Source organism: Pleurodeles waltl, chromosome 2_2 (genome assembly GCF_031143425.1).
Source record: "Pleurodeles waltl isolate 20211129_DDA chromosome 2_2, aPleWal1.hap1.20221129, whole genome shotgun sequence".
Taxonomy (NCBI): domain Eukaryota; kingdom Metazoa; phylum Chordata; class Amphibia; order Caudata; family Salamandridae; genus Pleurodeles; species Pleurodeles waltl.
This window is the reverse complement of record NC_090439.1, coordinates 1,133,257,652-1,133,272,243: the sequence shown is the minus strand read 5'-3', so window position 1 is coordinate 1,133,272,243 and position 14,592 is coordinate 1,133,257,652. Positions and strand designations below refer to the sequence as shown.

The 14,592-nt window shown below is 47.8% G+C and overlaps 1 protein-coding gene across 1 annotated transcript in view; it reads left to right on the top strand.

Annotated features, from left to right (window-relative positions):
• Nucleotides 1-11,112: 11,112 nt before the first annotated feature.
• Nucleotides 11,113-14,592, top strand: part of LOC138282947 (E3 ubiquitin-protein ligase TRIM39-like) — a 193,696-nt gene continuing 190,216 nt past the window's right edge. Inside the window, exon 1 of the mRNA XM_069221012.1 lies at nt 11,113-11,562. Within this exon, the coding sequence (XP_069077113.1) occupies nt 11,161-11,562 (402 nt within the window). The 5' untranslated portion in view covers nt 11,113-11,160. The remainder of the gene's footprint in view (nt 11,563-14,592) is intronic.

The following is a 14,592-nucleotide window of genomic DNA, read 5'->3' as shown; positions in this document are numbered from 1 at the left end:
GGAGCCATAAAACTCTATATGGAACCCTTGCACAGTTTGAAGGACCCAGGCATTGTATGTAAGGACCTGCCAGCTGAGGAAGAAATTCCCAAGTCTGCCCCCAGGTGCTGTTGAGGGACGGACTGATCTCTCACCTGAATTGGTCCCCGGGAACTGCCGCCGCATCGTCCTCCTCTCACACTGCGATGGCAGGGTACCCCAAGGTGCGGTAAAAGTTTCTAAACTTGGAGGCGTCCTGGTACCATCCCCTTCTGTCTTATTGTAGGAAGCTGGCTCTGTATATACTATATAAAAATGAGATAAAGTGTGCAGAGAGTCCAGGGTTCCCCAAGAGGCTTGACAGAGGCAATAATAGATAATACTAATGCTCTATTTGTGGTAGTGTGCTCGAGCAGTTAGGCTTATCAGTGGGTAGTGTTAAGCATTTGTTGTACACACGCAAGCAATAAGTGAAACCACACACTCAATGACTTATCTACAGACCAATAGGTTTTTATATAGAGAAATATTCTTTTGTTAATTTATTTCTAGACCCACAAGATTCATTTAGCAGGTAAGTACATTAAATGAAAGGTAGTTTGCATAGCGATACTTAGAACTTTAAATGGATTCAACGGTGTACACAGTTTTCTTTAAAATGGCAAAAAGCTATTTTAAAAGTGAACACTGCAATTTTCAACTGTTCCAGGGGGAGGTAAGTAAAGTGCAGTTTCAGAGGTAAGTAATTGACTTACAAGTTCAGTCTCCTGGGCATAGGTAGCCCATCGTTTGGGGTTCAAGATAACCCCAAACACCCAGCACCAGCAACACAGGGTCGGTCAGGTGCAGAGGTCAAACAAGACCCAAAATAACATGGGCGCCTATGGAGACAGGGGGTACTCCGGTCTGCTTGCAGGTAAGTACCCACATTGTTGGAAGCCAGACAAGGGGGGTTGAAGGAGCACTGTGGGGGCCCCAAGTAAGCATAGGAACCACACCCTCAGCAGCACAGATGCAGCCGGGTGCAGAGTGTGAACAGGGCATCAGGTTCTCAATAGAACTCGAAGAAGGGACCCGGGGGTCACTTATGTGCTGCAGGCAGGGCACAGGGGGGCTTTTCAGGCCAGCCACCATCTGGGCAAGGGTGAGGGCCGCTTGCTGGTCATTGCTGCACCAGTGGTCGGTTTCTCTCAGGGCTGGGGGCTGTGGGTGCAGTGCTTCTCCAGGCGACGGATATCTTTGTCCCGGGCAGTCCCTGGAATTCCCTCTGCAGGCATCGTCATGGGGGTCTAGAGAGTTAGCCCAGGGTGGACATGGAGTCGGAATCACCTGGGGATCCTCTCTGGCTAGTTAGTTTCTCCGGACACGGGCCAGGGGCGTCAGGTGCAGAGTAATTTGGACTCACTCTTCTGGAGTGCGGTGGGAGTCCCTTTAAAGATGGTTTATTTTCTTCTTGTTGGACCGAGCCGCTGTCCACTGGAGTTTTTTGGTCATCTGTGGTGCAGGGAGTCCCCTGGAAGCTTTTCAGGGGTCGCTGGTCATGCAGGATGCGTTGCTTCTTCTCTTGCAGCTTTTTGAAGCAGGAGATGGGCCTGTAGGGCTGGGACCGAGTCAGTTGTTGTCTCCTCTTCTCTGTAAACTTCGTACTTGTATAGCGCACTACTCACCCGTTAGGGTCTCAAGGCGCTGTACGCATACCGCTGTGGAACCCCTCCTGGCTTTTCCCTGTGAGGTACCCACTCCTGGGCAGCCTCCAAGGTGAAGCCAGGCATCCCAGCGCTGTGGGGGCAGTTGTGGAGATTAAGCAAGCTATTGCCCAGAGTTACAGAATGGGACCCATGAATTAGATTAGGCACTGATGCGAGAATTATCAGGTGCGAGGAAATTGAGCCCAAGACCCGCCGAGGTGGGAATTGAACCCTGGTCCCGGCCAGATTTCTGCATCAGGGTCTGCCGCTCTAACCATTGAGCCACACTTCTCCTCTGCGGGGTTCTTCAGCTCAGCAGTCCTTCTTTCTTGAGGTCACCAGGAATCTGAATAGCTGGGTTCAGGGTTGCCCCTAAAAACTAAATTTAGGGGTGTGTTAGGGTCAGGGGGCAGTAGCCAATGGCTACTGTCCCTGAGGGTGGCTACATCCTCCTTGTGTCCACTCCCTCTGGGGAAGGGGGCACATCCCTATCCCTATTGGTCCTAATCCTCCAAGGCAAGATGGAGGATTTCTCAATGAGGGGGTCACTTCGGCTCTGGACACCTTAGGGGTGGTCCTGGCTGAGGGGGTGACTCCTCATTGTTTTTCTCATTATCCCTCTGGACTTGCCACCAAAAAGTGGGGGCTCGTCCGGGGGTGGGCATCTCCACTGGCTGGAGTGCCCTGGTGCACTGTAGCACCAGGCCTGAGCCTTTGAGGCTGTTACGGTTTCAGGTGTTACGGTTCCTGCAGGGGGAGGTGTGAAACACCTCCACCCAGGACAGGCTTTGTTTCTGACCACAGAGTGCACAAAGGGACTCACCCCACATGGTCAGAAACTCATCTGGAAGTGGCAGGCTGGCACAGACCGGTCAGTCACATACTAGCAGTTGGGCTAACATACAGGGGGCATCTCTAAGATGTGGTGGCAGCAAAGGCTATTACAGACACCACAGAAGCTGCTACCCTGCGATACCTGGTATGCTATACAGTGGAATTATGTGAAGAGCAGAGCTCCGGAGAGGGTGGGACTTCAGGGATTTCAGCTGGATCTGCACCAGATCTCAGGTCATCAGTAGCCTGGGAGGGACTCTGGGAAAAATGACACAGTTGATGTAGCCACTGTGAGCTAATGCAGATCAGCAGCCTCCGAACTAGGGGTGGGGTCATCACAAATGTGATTCTAGGCACCTACAAATGTGTACCATTGTGGTGCAAGAAGATAGAGAGAGAGGCTGAGTGAAAGTGAGAAGATTGGGAATAGTACTGTAAGACACGCTTCTGGGCATGTATCAATGTGCCGCAAGGCCGACTTTGAATGCTCCTAGCGGAGAGCGCAATATTAATGGACATGATTCTAGACACATAACAGTGTGCCTAGAGGCGCACCTAGAGGCAAACTAATGGGGAGCAGTCTTTAGTGATAACCTGTCTCAGAGCACAATATTAAAGACAAGCTTCCAGGCACTTACAAATGTGTACATTTTAGTGTGTTCCTAGTGTCAAACTTGAATCATGGGAAGCATAAATCATTTTTCAGCGGTCATCTCAGTGAGGGGGCAAAGTTAGAGACAGACTTCTACGTTCTTAGGAGTGTGCCTATAGGACAATGTGCTTAGAGGCCAACTAGAATCATGGGAGCACTATTCAGAAGTAGACTATCATGGGCACAAGGTTAAAGACAGGCTTCTCGGTACTTAGTTTTGCGTTTCTAGGAAAGTGTGCTTAGAAGCCAACACAAATCTCTCTTCAGAGTTCACCTCCCAGAGCACAATGCTAGTGAGATGCTTCTAGACTTTTGAGAGGACGGCTATAGCCCAACTTAGAGGCAGCTGACTCAGATCATCTGGTGCACTCTTCAGAGGTCAGGTCTCTTAGGGCTCAATAATAAAAACAGGCTTCTGGGCACTTAAACTGTGTCTGTGGGTGTTTGTGCTTAGAGACAAGACTGGGACCTTGGGGAAGACTTTCAAGAGGTCACCTCTCTAAGGGCACAGTGTTAAAGATAGGCTTATAAGCACTCAGGAGCGTGTCTACAGGAGAGTATGTGTGCTCTCCCTTGGGGGAAAACTCCTAAGACGTTGGAAGTCAGTATCCACTTATATGGATTCATTTCTGACACCTGAGGATGTAGGAGGCTCTCTAAGGTTCTCTAAGGTGTGGTGTAAGGTGCCATCTGCTGGTGGTAGCCAGGGCATACAGGGGTTACCATAGCCTTTAAATGTATACATATAGGGACACCCACTCCACGTGCACCAGGCCCCAGGCAGGTTCTTGTGCAGGGGGCTGTGGAGGAGAGACATGGGAAAGGAGGTCTCACTCTTGTATGGAATAGCTTGGTGTGGGAAACCGGGTGAGCATAGCTTCACCCTAGTCTTTCTCAACCTACACAGCCCCACCACTAATGGAATAGAACCCTGCCTTACCACTTGGAACAGCCTCACCTCCCAGGAAACCACAACCCTCATGAACTCCATCCACTCAGAAGCACCAAATGACTCCTGCCCGTACTTCATCTTCAACCTTTGAAAAGGTAATATAAGGCAAGAACTCACTTCCCTGATCAAAATCTCCCTAACCACGGGCACGTTCCCCAAAGATTGGAAGCACGCAGAGGTCAAACCCTCACACAGAAAACCATCAGCAGATCCCAACAAACTCCAGAACTACTGACCTATCTCCTTGCTCCCCTCCCTGGCCAAAGTAATGGAAAAGGCCATCAACATACAACTCACCACCCACCTTGAGCAAGACCACCTTCTCGATGCCTCCCAGTCCGGATTCAGCAGCAACCACGACACAGAGACCACTCTCATTGCTGCAACAGACAACATCTGAGCCCTCCTGGATCAAGAAGAGACAACAGCCCTGATCCTCCTCAACCTCTTGGCACCGTTCGACACGGTATCCCACCACATGCTGATCACCAGACTACACAAAATCAGTATCCAAGGTAACCCCCTCAGATGGATCGCCTCCTTCTTCACTGGAAGAACCCAGAAAGTCTGCCTACCCCCTTTCACCCTTGAACCCAAGAATATCATCTATGGGATCCCTCAGGGCTCTTCCCAGAGCCCCACCCTTTTCAACACCTACATGACACCCTTGGCCAACATCATCAGATACCACAGGCTCAACATCATCTGATATGCAGAAGACACTCAACTGATTCTCTCCCTCTCCAGGGACCCACTACCAAAAATGTCAGATTCCATAGTTGCATGACGAACATTGCCAACTGGAAGAGGGAGAACTGCCTGAAGCTTAACACCGACAAAACAGAGGTTTTAATCTTCAGCAAAAGTTCCACCCCCTATAACAATCCTGGTGGCCCGCGGAACTAGGGCCACCACCCTCCCCGTCCGAACATGCTAGGAATATCTGCATCATCCTCAACAGTGAACTGACTATGGACTCCAAGGTCAACGCTGTCTCATCAGCCTGCTTCTTCACTCAGTGCATGCTACGGAAAATCTTCAAGTGGCTGCTATTTTGTGGCTATCTTTCACTGGAAAGGGTAGGGATAGGCTCCTTACTGTTAGAGAAAGTGAAGCTAACAATTTTACAGTTTTGAAGGATGCACTCTTCGATGGATTTGGCCTAACCACTGAACAATACAGGATTAAGTTCAGAGACACCAGAAAAGAGTCCTCTCAAGACTGGACAGACTTTGTGGACTGTTCAGTGAAGGCCTGGAGGGGTGGTTACATGGCAGTAAAGTATCTGACTATGACAGCCTGTATAATCGTATTCTGAAAGAGCATATTCTGAATAACTGTGTGTCTGATTTGTTGCACCAGTACTTGGTAGACTCAGATCTGACCTCTCCCCAAGAATTGGGAAAGAAGGCAGACAAATGGGTCAGAACAAGAGTGAACAGAAACGTTCATACAGGAGGTGACAAGGATGGCAAGAAAAAAGATGGTGAGAAATCTCAGGATAAGCATGGGGATAAGGGTAAAACCAAAGATCCTTCTTCACATCCTAAACACTCTTCAGGGGGTGGGGATAAATCAAATTCTTCCTCTTCTTCTCAACATACACACATCAAAAAGCCTTGGTGCTATGTGTGTAAAAATAAAGGCCATTGGCAAGGGGATAAGTCCTGTCCAGGTAAACCCCCTGAGCCAACCATCACTAATACATCAAACTCTAGTGCCCCTAGCAGTAGTGGTAATAGTGGTGGGACTGCTGGCAACAGTCAAAGCAAGGGTGTAGTTGGGTTCACTTATGGGTCCATCATAGAAACTGGGGTAGTCAGTCCCAAGACAGTTTCTATCACACCTAGTGGCATTGGCCTTGCCACACTGGCTGCTTGTCCCCTTACAATGGATAAGTACCGGCAGACAGTTTCAATAAATGGTGTGGAGGCCCAGGCCTACAGGGACACAGGTGCCAGTATCACTTTGGTGACTGAAAACCTAGTGTCTCCTGCACAACACATCGTTGGACAACAGTATAAGATTATTGATGTCCATAACTCCACTAAGTTTCTTCCCTTAGCTATAGTTCAGCTTAGTTGGGGTGGAGTTACTGGCCCTAAGCAGGTGGTGGTATCACCTAGCTTACCTGTAGATTGTCTCTTAGGTAATGACCTAGAGGCCTCATTTTGGGCTGAGGTAGAGTTTCATACCCATGCAGCCATGCTGGGCATCCCTGAGGAATTGCTTCCTCTCATTTCAGCTGAAATGAAAAAGCAAAGGAGAGAAAAAGGCCTGAAATCTCAGGATCCCCCTTCTACAACAGGTAAAAAGGGCATCAAAGTATCCCCTACCCATCCTGCCATACAGGATACCATTCCTGTGGTAGGAGAAACCTCTCCTGGGGTGGCACCTGTGCCAAGGGAATCATCCGCTAACACAGCTGTACTCCCTGAGGCAGAAGTACCTCTCTGTGGAATAACTACTATTGGTGAGAAAAAGTGCACCATTTTAGTTAACATGGAGCATCCCTCCAACCCTCCCAGAGAAACTTTAGTGCAGCAACCCTGCACTGCCTCACAACACTTAGGACAGCATCCCTGCCCTAGTGTGGAGCTCATAGGACTGCATCCCTGCCCTGCTCCAAATCAAGAGAAACATCCCTGTTCTCTCTTACAGTCATATGGACAAAGTTTTTGCCCAGCCATGGCTTTTCTGAGACAGCATCCCTGTCTGGCATTTTCATCACTTGAAATAGGTCCAGTGGACAATTCCCACTGTTCTAAACTAAAACTTACTGATAGGAACTCTGAAAATATATCTTCACACTGTTGGCTAGCTAAAAAACTTCAAACAGGGTGGTTTACATTCCCACAGGGAAATAACCATATAGTGGATGATAAGGGGAGTAACCAGTCTATTGCAGAGCTATCTCCACTTATCACCACTTAGACAAGAAAGACTCAACTGGCCAAGGTTAGCCTTATTGTCCTTTGTTTGGGGGGGGGGTTGTGTAGGAAAGTAGCCTCTTTCTAGCCTTGTTACCCCCACTTATGGCCTGTTTGTGAGTATATGTCTGAGTGTTTTTACTGTCTCACTGGGATCCTGCTAGCCATGGCCCAATGCTCATAGTGAAAACCCTATGTTGTCAGTGTGTTTGTTATGTGTCACTGGGATCCTGCTAGCCAGGACCCCAGTGCTCATAAGTTTGTGGCCTATATGTGTTCCCTGTGTGGTGCCTAACTGTCTCACTGAGGCTCTGCTAACCAGAACCTCAGTGGTTATGCTCTCTCTGCTTTCCAAATTTGTCACTAACAGGCTAGTGACTAATTTACCAATTCACATTGGCATACTAGTACACCCATATAATTCCCTTGTATATGGTACTGAGGTACCCAGGGTTTTGGGGTTCCAGGAGATCCCTATGGGCTGCAGCATTTATTTTGCCACCCATAGGGAGCTCTGATAATTCTTACACAGGCCTGCCACTGCAGCCTGAGTGAAATAATGCCCACATTATTTCACAGCCATTTTACACTGCACATAAGTAACTTATAAGTCACCTATATGTCTAACCTTCACCTGGTGAAGGTTGGGTGCAAAGTTACTTAGTGTGTGGGCACCCTGGTACTAGCCAAGGTGCCCCCACATTGTTCAGGGCAATTTCCCCGGACTTTGTGAGTGCGGGGACACCATTACACGCGTGCCCTACACATAGGTCACTACCTATGTGTAGCGTCACAATGGTAACTCTGAACATGGCCATGTAACATGTCTAAGATCATGGAATTGTCACCCCAATACCATGATCCCCCGGGTCTCTAGCACAGAACCTGTGTACTGCCAAACTGCCTTTCTGGGGTTTCACTGCAGCTGCTGCTGCTGCCAAACCCTCAGACAGGTTTCTGCCCCCCTGGGGTCCAGGCAGCCCTGGCCCAGGAAGGCAGAACAAAGGACTTCCTCAGAGAGAGGGTGTTACACCCTCTCCCTTTGGAAAAGGTGAGAAAGTCTGGGGAGGAGTAGCCTCCCTCAGCCTCTGGAAATGCTTTGATGGGCACAGATGCTGCCCATCTCTGCATAAGCCAGTCTACACCCGTTCAGGGATCCCCCAGCCCTGCTCTGGCGTGAAAAGGGAAGTGACCACTCCCCTGACCTGCACCTCCCAGGGGATGTGCCCAGAGCTCCTCCAGTGTGCCCCAGACCTCTGCCATCTTGGAATCAGAGGTGTTGCTGGCACACTGGACTGCTCTGAGTGGCCAGTGCCAGCAGGTGATGTCAGAGGCTCCTTCTGATAGGCTCTTACCTCTCTTGGTAGCCAATCCTCCTAACTTGGTAGCCAAACCTTCTTTTCTGGCTATTTAGGGTCTCTGCTTTGGGGAATTCTTCAGATAACGAATGCAAGAGCTCATCAGAGTTCCTCTGCATCTCCCTCTTCACCTTCTGCCAAAGGATCGACCGCTGACTGCTCAGGACGCCTGCAAAACCGCAACAAATTAGCAAGACAACTACTAGCAACCTTGTATCGCTTCATCCTGCCGGCTTTCTCAACTGTTTCCAGGTGGTGCATGCTCTGGGGGTAGCCTGCCTCCTCCCTGCACCAGGAGCTCTGAAGAAATCTCCCGTGGGTCGACGGAATTTTCCCCCTGCAACTGCAGGCACCAAAAGACTACATCACTGGTCCTATGAGTCCCCTCTCAGCATGACGAGCGTGGTCCCTGGAACTCAGCAACTCTGTCCAAGTGACTCCCACAATCCAGTGACTCTTCAGTCCAAGTTTGGTGGAGGTAAGTCCTTGCCTCCCTACGCTAGACTGCATTGCTGGGTACCACGTGATTTGCAGCTGCTCCGGCTCCTGTGCACTCTTCCAGGATTTCCTTCGTGCACAGCCAAGCCTGGGTCCCCGACACTTCTTCCTGCAGTGCACAACCTTCTGAGTTGTCCTCCGGCGTCGTAGGACTCCCTTTTGTGACTTCGGGTGGACTCCGGTTCACTTTTCTTCTAAGTGCCTGTTCAGGTACTTCTGCGGGTGCTGCCTGCTTCTGTGAGGGCTCCCTGAGTTGTGGGCACCCCCTCTGTCTCCTCCTCCAAGTGGCGACATCCTGGTCCCTCCTGCGCCACAGCAGCACCCAAAAACCTCTACCGCGACCGTTGCAGCTAGCAAGGCTTGTTTGCTGTCTTTCTGCGTGGGGACACCTCTGGAAGCTTCACTGCAACGTGGGACATCCATCTTCCAAAGGAGAAGTCCCTAGCTCTCTTCTTTCTTGCAGAACTCCAAGCTTCTTCCAACCAGTGGCAGCTTCCTTGCACCCTCAGCTGGCATTTCCCGGGCTCCTGCCCACTCTCGACACTGTCGCGACTATTGGACTTGGTCCCCTTGTCTTACAGGTACTCAGGTCTGGAAATCCACTGTTGTTGCATTGCTGGTGTCTGTTCTTCCTGCAGAATCCCCCTATCACGACTTCTGTGCTCTCTGGGGGTAGTAGGTGCACTTTACACCTACCTTTCAGGGTCTTGAGGTGGGCTATTTTTCTAACCCTCACTGCTTTCTTACAGTCCCAGCGACGCTCTACAAGCTCACATAGGTCTGGGGTCCATTCGTGGTTCGCATTCCACTTTTGGAGTATATGGTTTGTGTTGCACCTATCGCCATGTGCTCCTATCGCAACCTATTGTAATTCTACACTGTTTGCATTACTTTTCTTGCTATTACTTACCTAAATTTGGTTTGTGTACACATATCTTGTGTATATAACTTATCCTCATACTGAGGGTACTCACTGAGATACTTTTGGCATATTGTCATAAAAATAAAGTACCTTTATTTTTAGTATATTTGTGTATTGTGTTTTCTTATGATATTGTGCATAGGACACCATTGGTACAGTAGGAGCTTTACATGTCTCCTAGTTCAGCCTAAGCTGCTTTGCCATAGCTACCTTCTAGCAGCCTAAGCTGCTAGAAACACCTCTTCTACACTAATAAGGGATAACTGGACCTGGTACAGAGTGTAAGTACCCCTTGGTACCCACTATAAGCCAGGCCAGCCTCCTAGATCCTGGCTATTGCCGACTTCCCATCCAGTGCAGGACAGGCTTCGGGATGGTCCCGGTTGGCAGATCCTAGTAATCTCTGTTAATCCTCAACTGCAGGTAAAGAGGGCTGCACAGCTGAGACTGGGGTAGTTGAGGCAAAAGACTCTGAACAGATTTCAGTTTTGGACCCACAGCCCCTGGAGGGATCTCATCCCCTAGAAATGCTCTCCGACCTCTAGACGTTGAGGAAGAGTCGGGCAGCATCCTGGGGTGAGACCCGGTTCCTGGGGTCCCACCTTCCAGCAGAAACCAGCTTCATGCCAAGGCCGGAGGTCCATAAACACCACCACCTGCCCCCTTACACACAGGCTAGGGCACAGTTCTCACCTATCACCAGACCCTATCTCCTTACATGCCTATTAGAAAACAGTGCTACATGTAACCAGAAACTGCCCTGTTACATGCCTGCTAGGGCACTGTGCTCATCTAGAACCAGAAACGTCCCCCTCACGTGCCCCCTATGGCACAATGCCTTCCTACACCAGAAAATGCCCTGTTACACGCCTGCCAGGGCAGTGCTCATCTGCCTTCAGAAACTGTGCTAAGGCACAGGGCTGAGTGACCTACCTATATAAACCGAACTCCATTACATTTCTGTCTGACCTCTTAGAAACGCTGCTTAAGTTCCAAGAAGCCGTGTTAGGTGGGCGCTGGATTCACATCAGAGAGCATTCACCAACACAACAGAAATAAACTGCAAGTGTGCTTCTTGGGGAGGGCGCCACAACCTTCACTGTTCACACCGGGACCAACACACCCCAGCCACAGTTTGGACCCTGTAACACTGCAACACCCACAGGCCCAACTCTCTGGAGAAGCTGGATTGTACTGGAGGGGCTCGGTCCAGAACAATCCATCTACTGTTCTGTACACCGGTACTTTATCCGGTTCCACTACATTCCACGCATGCGCCGTTCACACCTCTCTGCAGGATTGAAAGTAAATGAAGGAGAAAAGAGCTCGGCAGGGCTCAGGTCAGACATGGCGGCTGCAGACCCCAGAGCCAGACTCCAGGAAGAGGTCACCTGCTCCATCTGTATGGAGCTGTACACTGACCCCGTGACCTTGGACTGCGGACACAACTTCTGCCTCTCATGTCTCAGGAAATTCGTGAATAATGAGGACTTGGAGATAGCCTGCCCCGAATGCAAGCATGACTTTGACCGAAAAAAGGAAATGAAACCGAATAAGAGATTTGGAAACATAGTGGAAATGGTGAAGGAACTGCAAATAGCGCCTGGAAGTCTGTGTGAGGATCACGGGGAGAGGCTGCAGCTCTTCTGTGAAACTGACGGTGCACTCCTGTGTGTGGTGTGTAGAGAGTCCCGGGCGCACCGACCGCACCGTGTGACCCCCGTCAATGAGGCCGAGCAGGAGTACAAGGTAAGAGGGACTGGAGTAAGAACCGGGAACAGAGGGTCATGATGAAGTAAACACACAGCTGTATAGCGCCCCATCAGACTAAACTGTGGAGCTGCGGAGAAGTACTAAGTAAGAGGGATGGATTCAGAATCTACAACAGAGGGTTATGAGTGAGCAAGCACACTTGTATAGCACCCCTATCACACTACTGCTTCGAAGAGCTGAGCAGGAGGACAAGGCTAGTGCATACATGCCACCTTTTAGAAGCGGAAAGTGGGAGATTTTAAAAATAGAATCGAGAGAAAGTATTTCTCCCATTGAGGCCTGAATAGGGTCTATTGCCGTGTGGGTCTTGCACGTGTGGTGCTGCAGGATCGGATATTAAAAATGCAAAAATGTTTTTTTTTTTTTAAAACCTGCCAAGAGCAGGGAGAAAGCGCTATGGCAGGCAGAAGGACCATGAAAAAAGTGTTGTGCACTGACCTCCAGCAGCAGGTTACTGGCAGTGCATACTCCGAGGGCCAGATGTATCAAAGGTTTTACCCATTCTGTGTCTACGGGAAAATGTGTCGGTACATATGTCCCTAAGACACTCAAGACAAGTGCCTGTCGCAGAAGCCTGCAGGGGAAACAGGTTCTTACATGCAGGAATCGGGAGGTGGGCGAGTAGCCTTCAAATCTGTAGTCTCTTGCCTGAATCAGGAGGGTTGGCGTGTATGCTAACTTGTATCAATTTCTTAGGCTCTTCAGGAATTCTTCCTCTGAGAAGATCATATCACCTGTTCATTAGCACTTGTCTGTAGTTTTCTGTCCGTCTTCTGTTCCTGCTTCCAATACTAAACAATACAGTACTTTTGACCCTAGTTGAGCACTGTTCAATACTAATCAATAGTCATTTTTATCTTCGCTGACCACTGTCTAATGCTAAACCATGCAGTCATTTCTACCCTTAGTAACTGCTGTCCATGTCGTAACAAAGTCTTGAATGACAACAGTAACCAAAGTGAACTTCATAGGTTTACTTGAAGTAATACACAGGCCCACAAGAAATATGTTATTGAACAGGACCTTCTTTTGAATGAATCATCCACATTCCATAACGCTGGAGGAATACCTAACTCAACATCAACATAGAAATCCCACTTACCTATACAGTGGAAATCTATCACATATTTGCAAAACTGTTGTTAATATTTGTGATAGGTACTTCTTTAATAGCTGTTACCAGATCATCCTTAGGCGTGATACCATCAGATGACACAGTATGTCCTAAGTAGTCTACCTTGGTTTGTACAAACGTACAGTTTGATTCACTAACTATCATACCTCTGCTTTCTTGTATCTCCGGAACCATATTCAAAATCTTATTGTGTGAACTGACGTCTTTAGCATGAATAAAGAAATCATCTTGAAATATTTGAACACCATGAATTCCATCAAAAAGACAATCCCATCAATTTTTGAAACAAGCTTGCAGCTGATGCATGCCCAAATTGTAAACGCAAATATCTGTAAGCCTGAAATGGTGTTACAAAATTAGTGTAAGTCTTACAAAAGTAGTGTAAGTGTTACAAAAGTAGTGTAAGCTTTAGACTCATCAGACTACTTAATCTGTTGATAGGCAGTTTTCAGGTCAATGATGGAAAAATAGGTGGAACCACTCATAGCAGCCAATATTTTCTTTATTTTAGGAAGGGGGTGACAATCTACCACAATGTTCTTGTTCAGTGACCCTAAACCTGCACAGAATATCATTTCACCAGATTGCGCCTTAGTGATAAGAGCTGAAACCCGCTCAGAGAAATCAGTTGGTTCAATTATATCATCCTTACATAGAGAAGTAAGCAATTCTTGCAATTGATTTCTAATTGATAATTGTACACGTCGAAGTTTATGAGTTACAGGTATGCCATTCTCCTTTAATTTATAATGATTTTCAAAACCTTTCACACATCCAGTATGTTTACGAAACACATTTTCATGATTTTCTAAATCTTCACCAATGTTCATGCTGAAATTCCCATCATCAATTTTTAAAACAGGCATGTCACCCAGTACAATGGGTTCGGAAGAGCCTGGTCCGAGTATAATGGCAAGCTTTCCCAGATCCTGCCAACCTACAATATCTCTTCCTCCCTCAGCCACATCAATTTATGTTCCTATTCCACACCCTTCCAATTCCAACAAATCAATATAATATCTTAGCATATTGATATCAAGTTCTCCAAAAGCTTTCGGATTAACATTAGACTCCATCAGTTTCACATTCTACCATAGCCGATAGTGGATGTGATAGCCAAAATAGTTATACGTGACCGTGAATCTGCCATAATATTCAACTCGGTATTACCAGTATGAACCATTCCCAATGGTCCTCTGAACTTTTTTGGTTTAGTATCAAATGTAAGTACAATATTAGCACACATTTGTTCATCAAGATCTTGGACAGAATATACCTTGACATTGCTAAATATTTTAATTCTTTTACACACCGGTCGAAAGTGGCCAATTGTATTGTACTTTAAACAGTTTGTCCTCGACGCAGGGCATCCTGAATAATCACCCATATGCAATTTCAAACCATACTCACAGCATAGGATTTTTAGAGTTAGATTTGTTAGAAACAGATTTGTCCTGAAAAATGATAGTTTGGAGATCACTGTTCTTTTTCCCAGCACTTTTCTTACATTGCATAGTACAAATCAAAGAAGTATGCAAACCCTCAGAAGATAGCATTCTAGCAGACACAGTAGACCACCCAGTAGCCTTGGCTATATCAATAACCTATTGCAGAAGAACAGACATATTGCTGGAGGATTGAATCTGAGAGCTGATTGTTTATCTAGGTTTATCTAGGTGAGCCAGTGAAGGACATTGAAGAAGTTACAGAAATTGGTGATCAAGAATGTAGTTGATGCTGTTGGATATTTTTTGGGGACTGTATCAGAAAGTGAGTGGTGGGAAGCATCCAAAAAAGATTAAGGGCCCAATTACGTGTATGGTAGTCCATAGGACCGTCGTACCTGCGGTGGCAGTCCAACCGTCGCATCC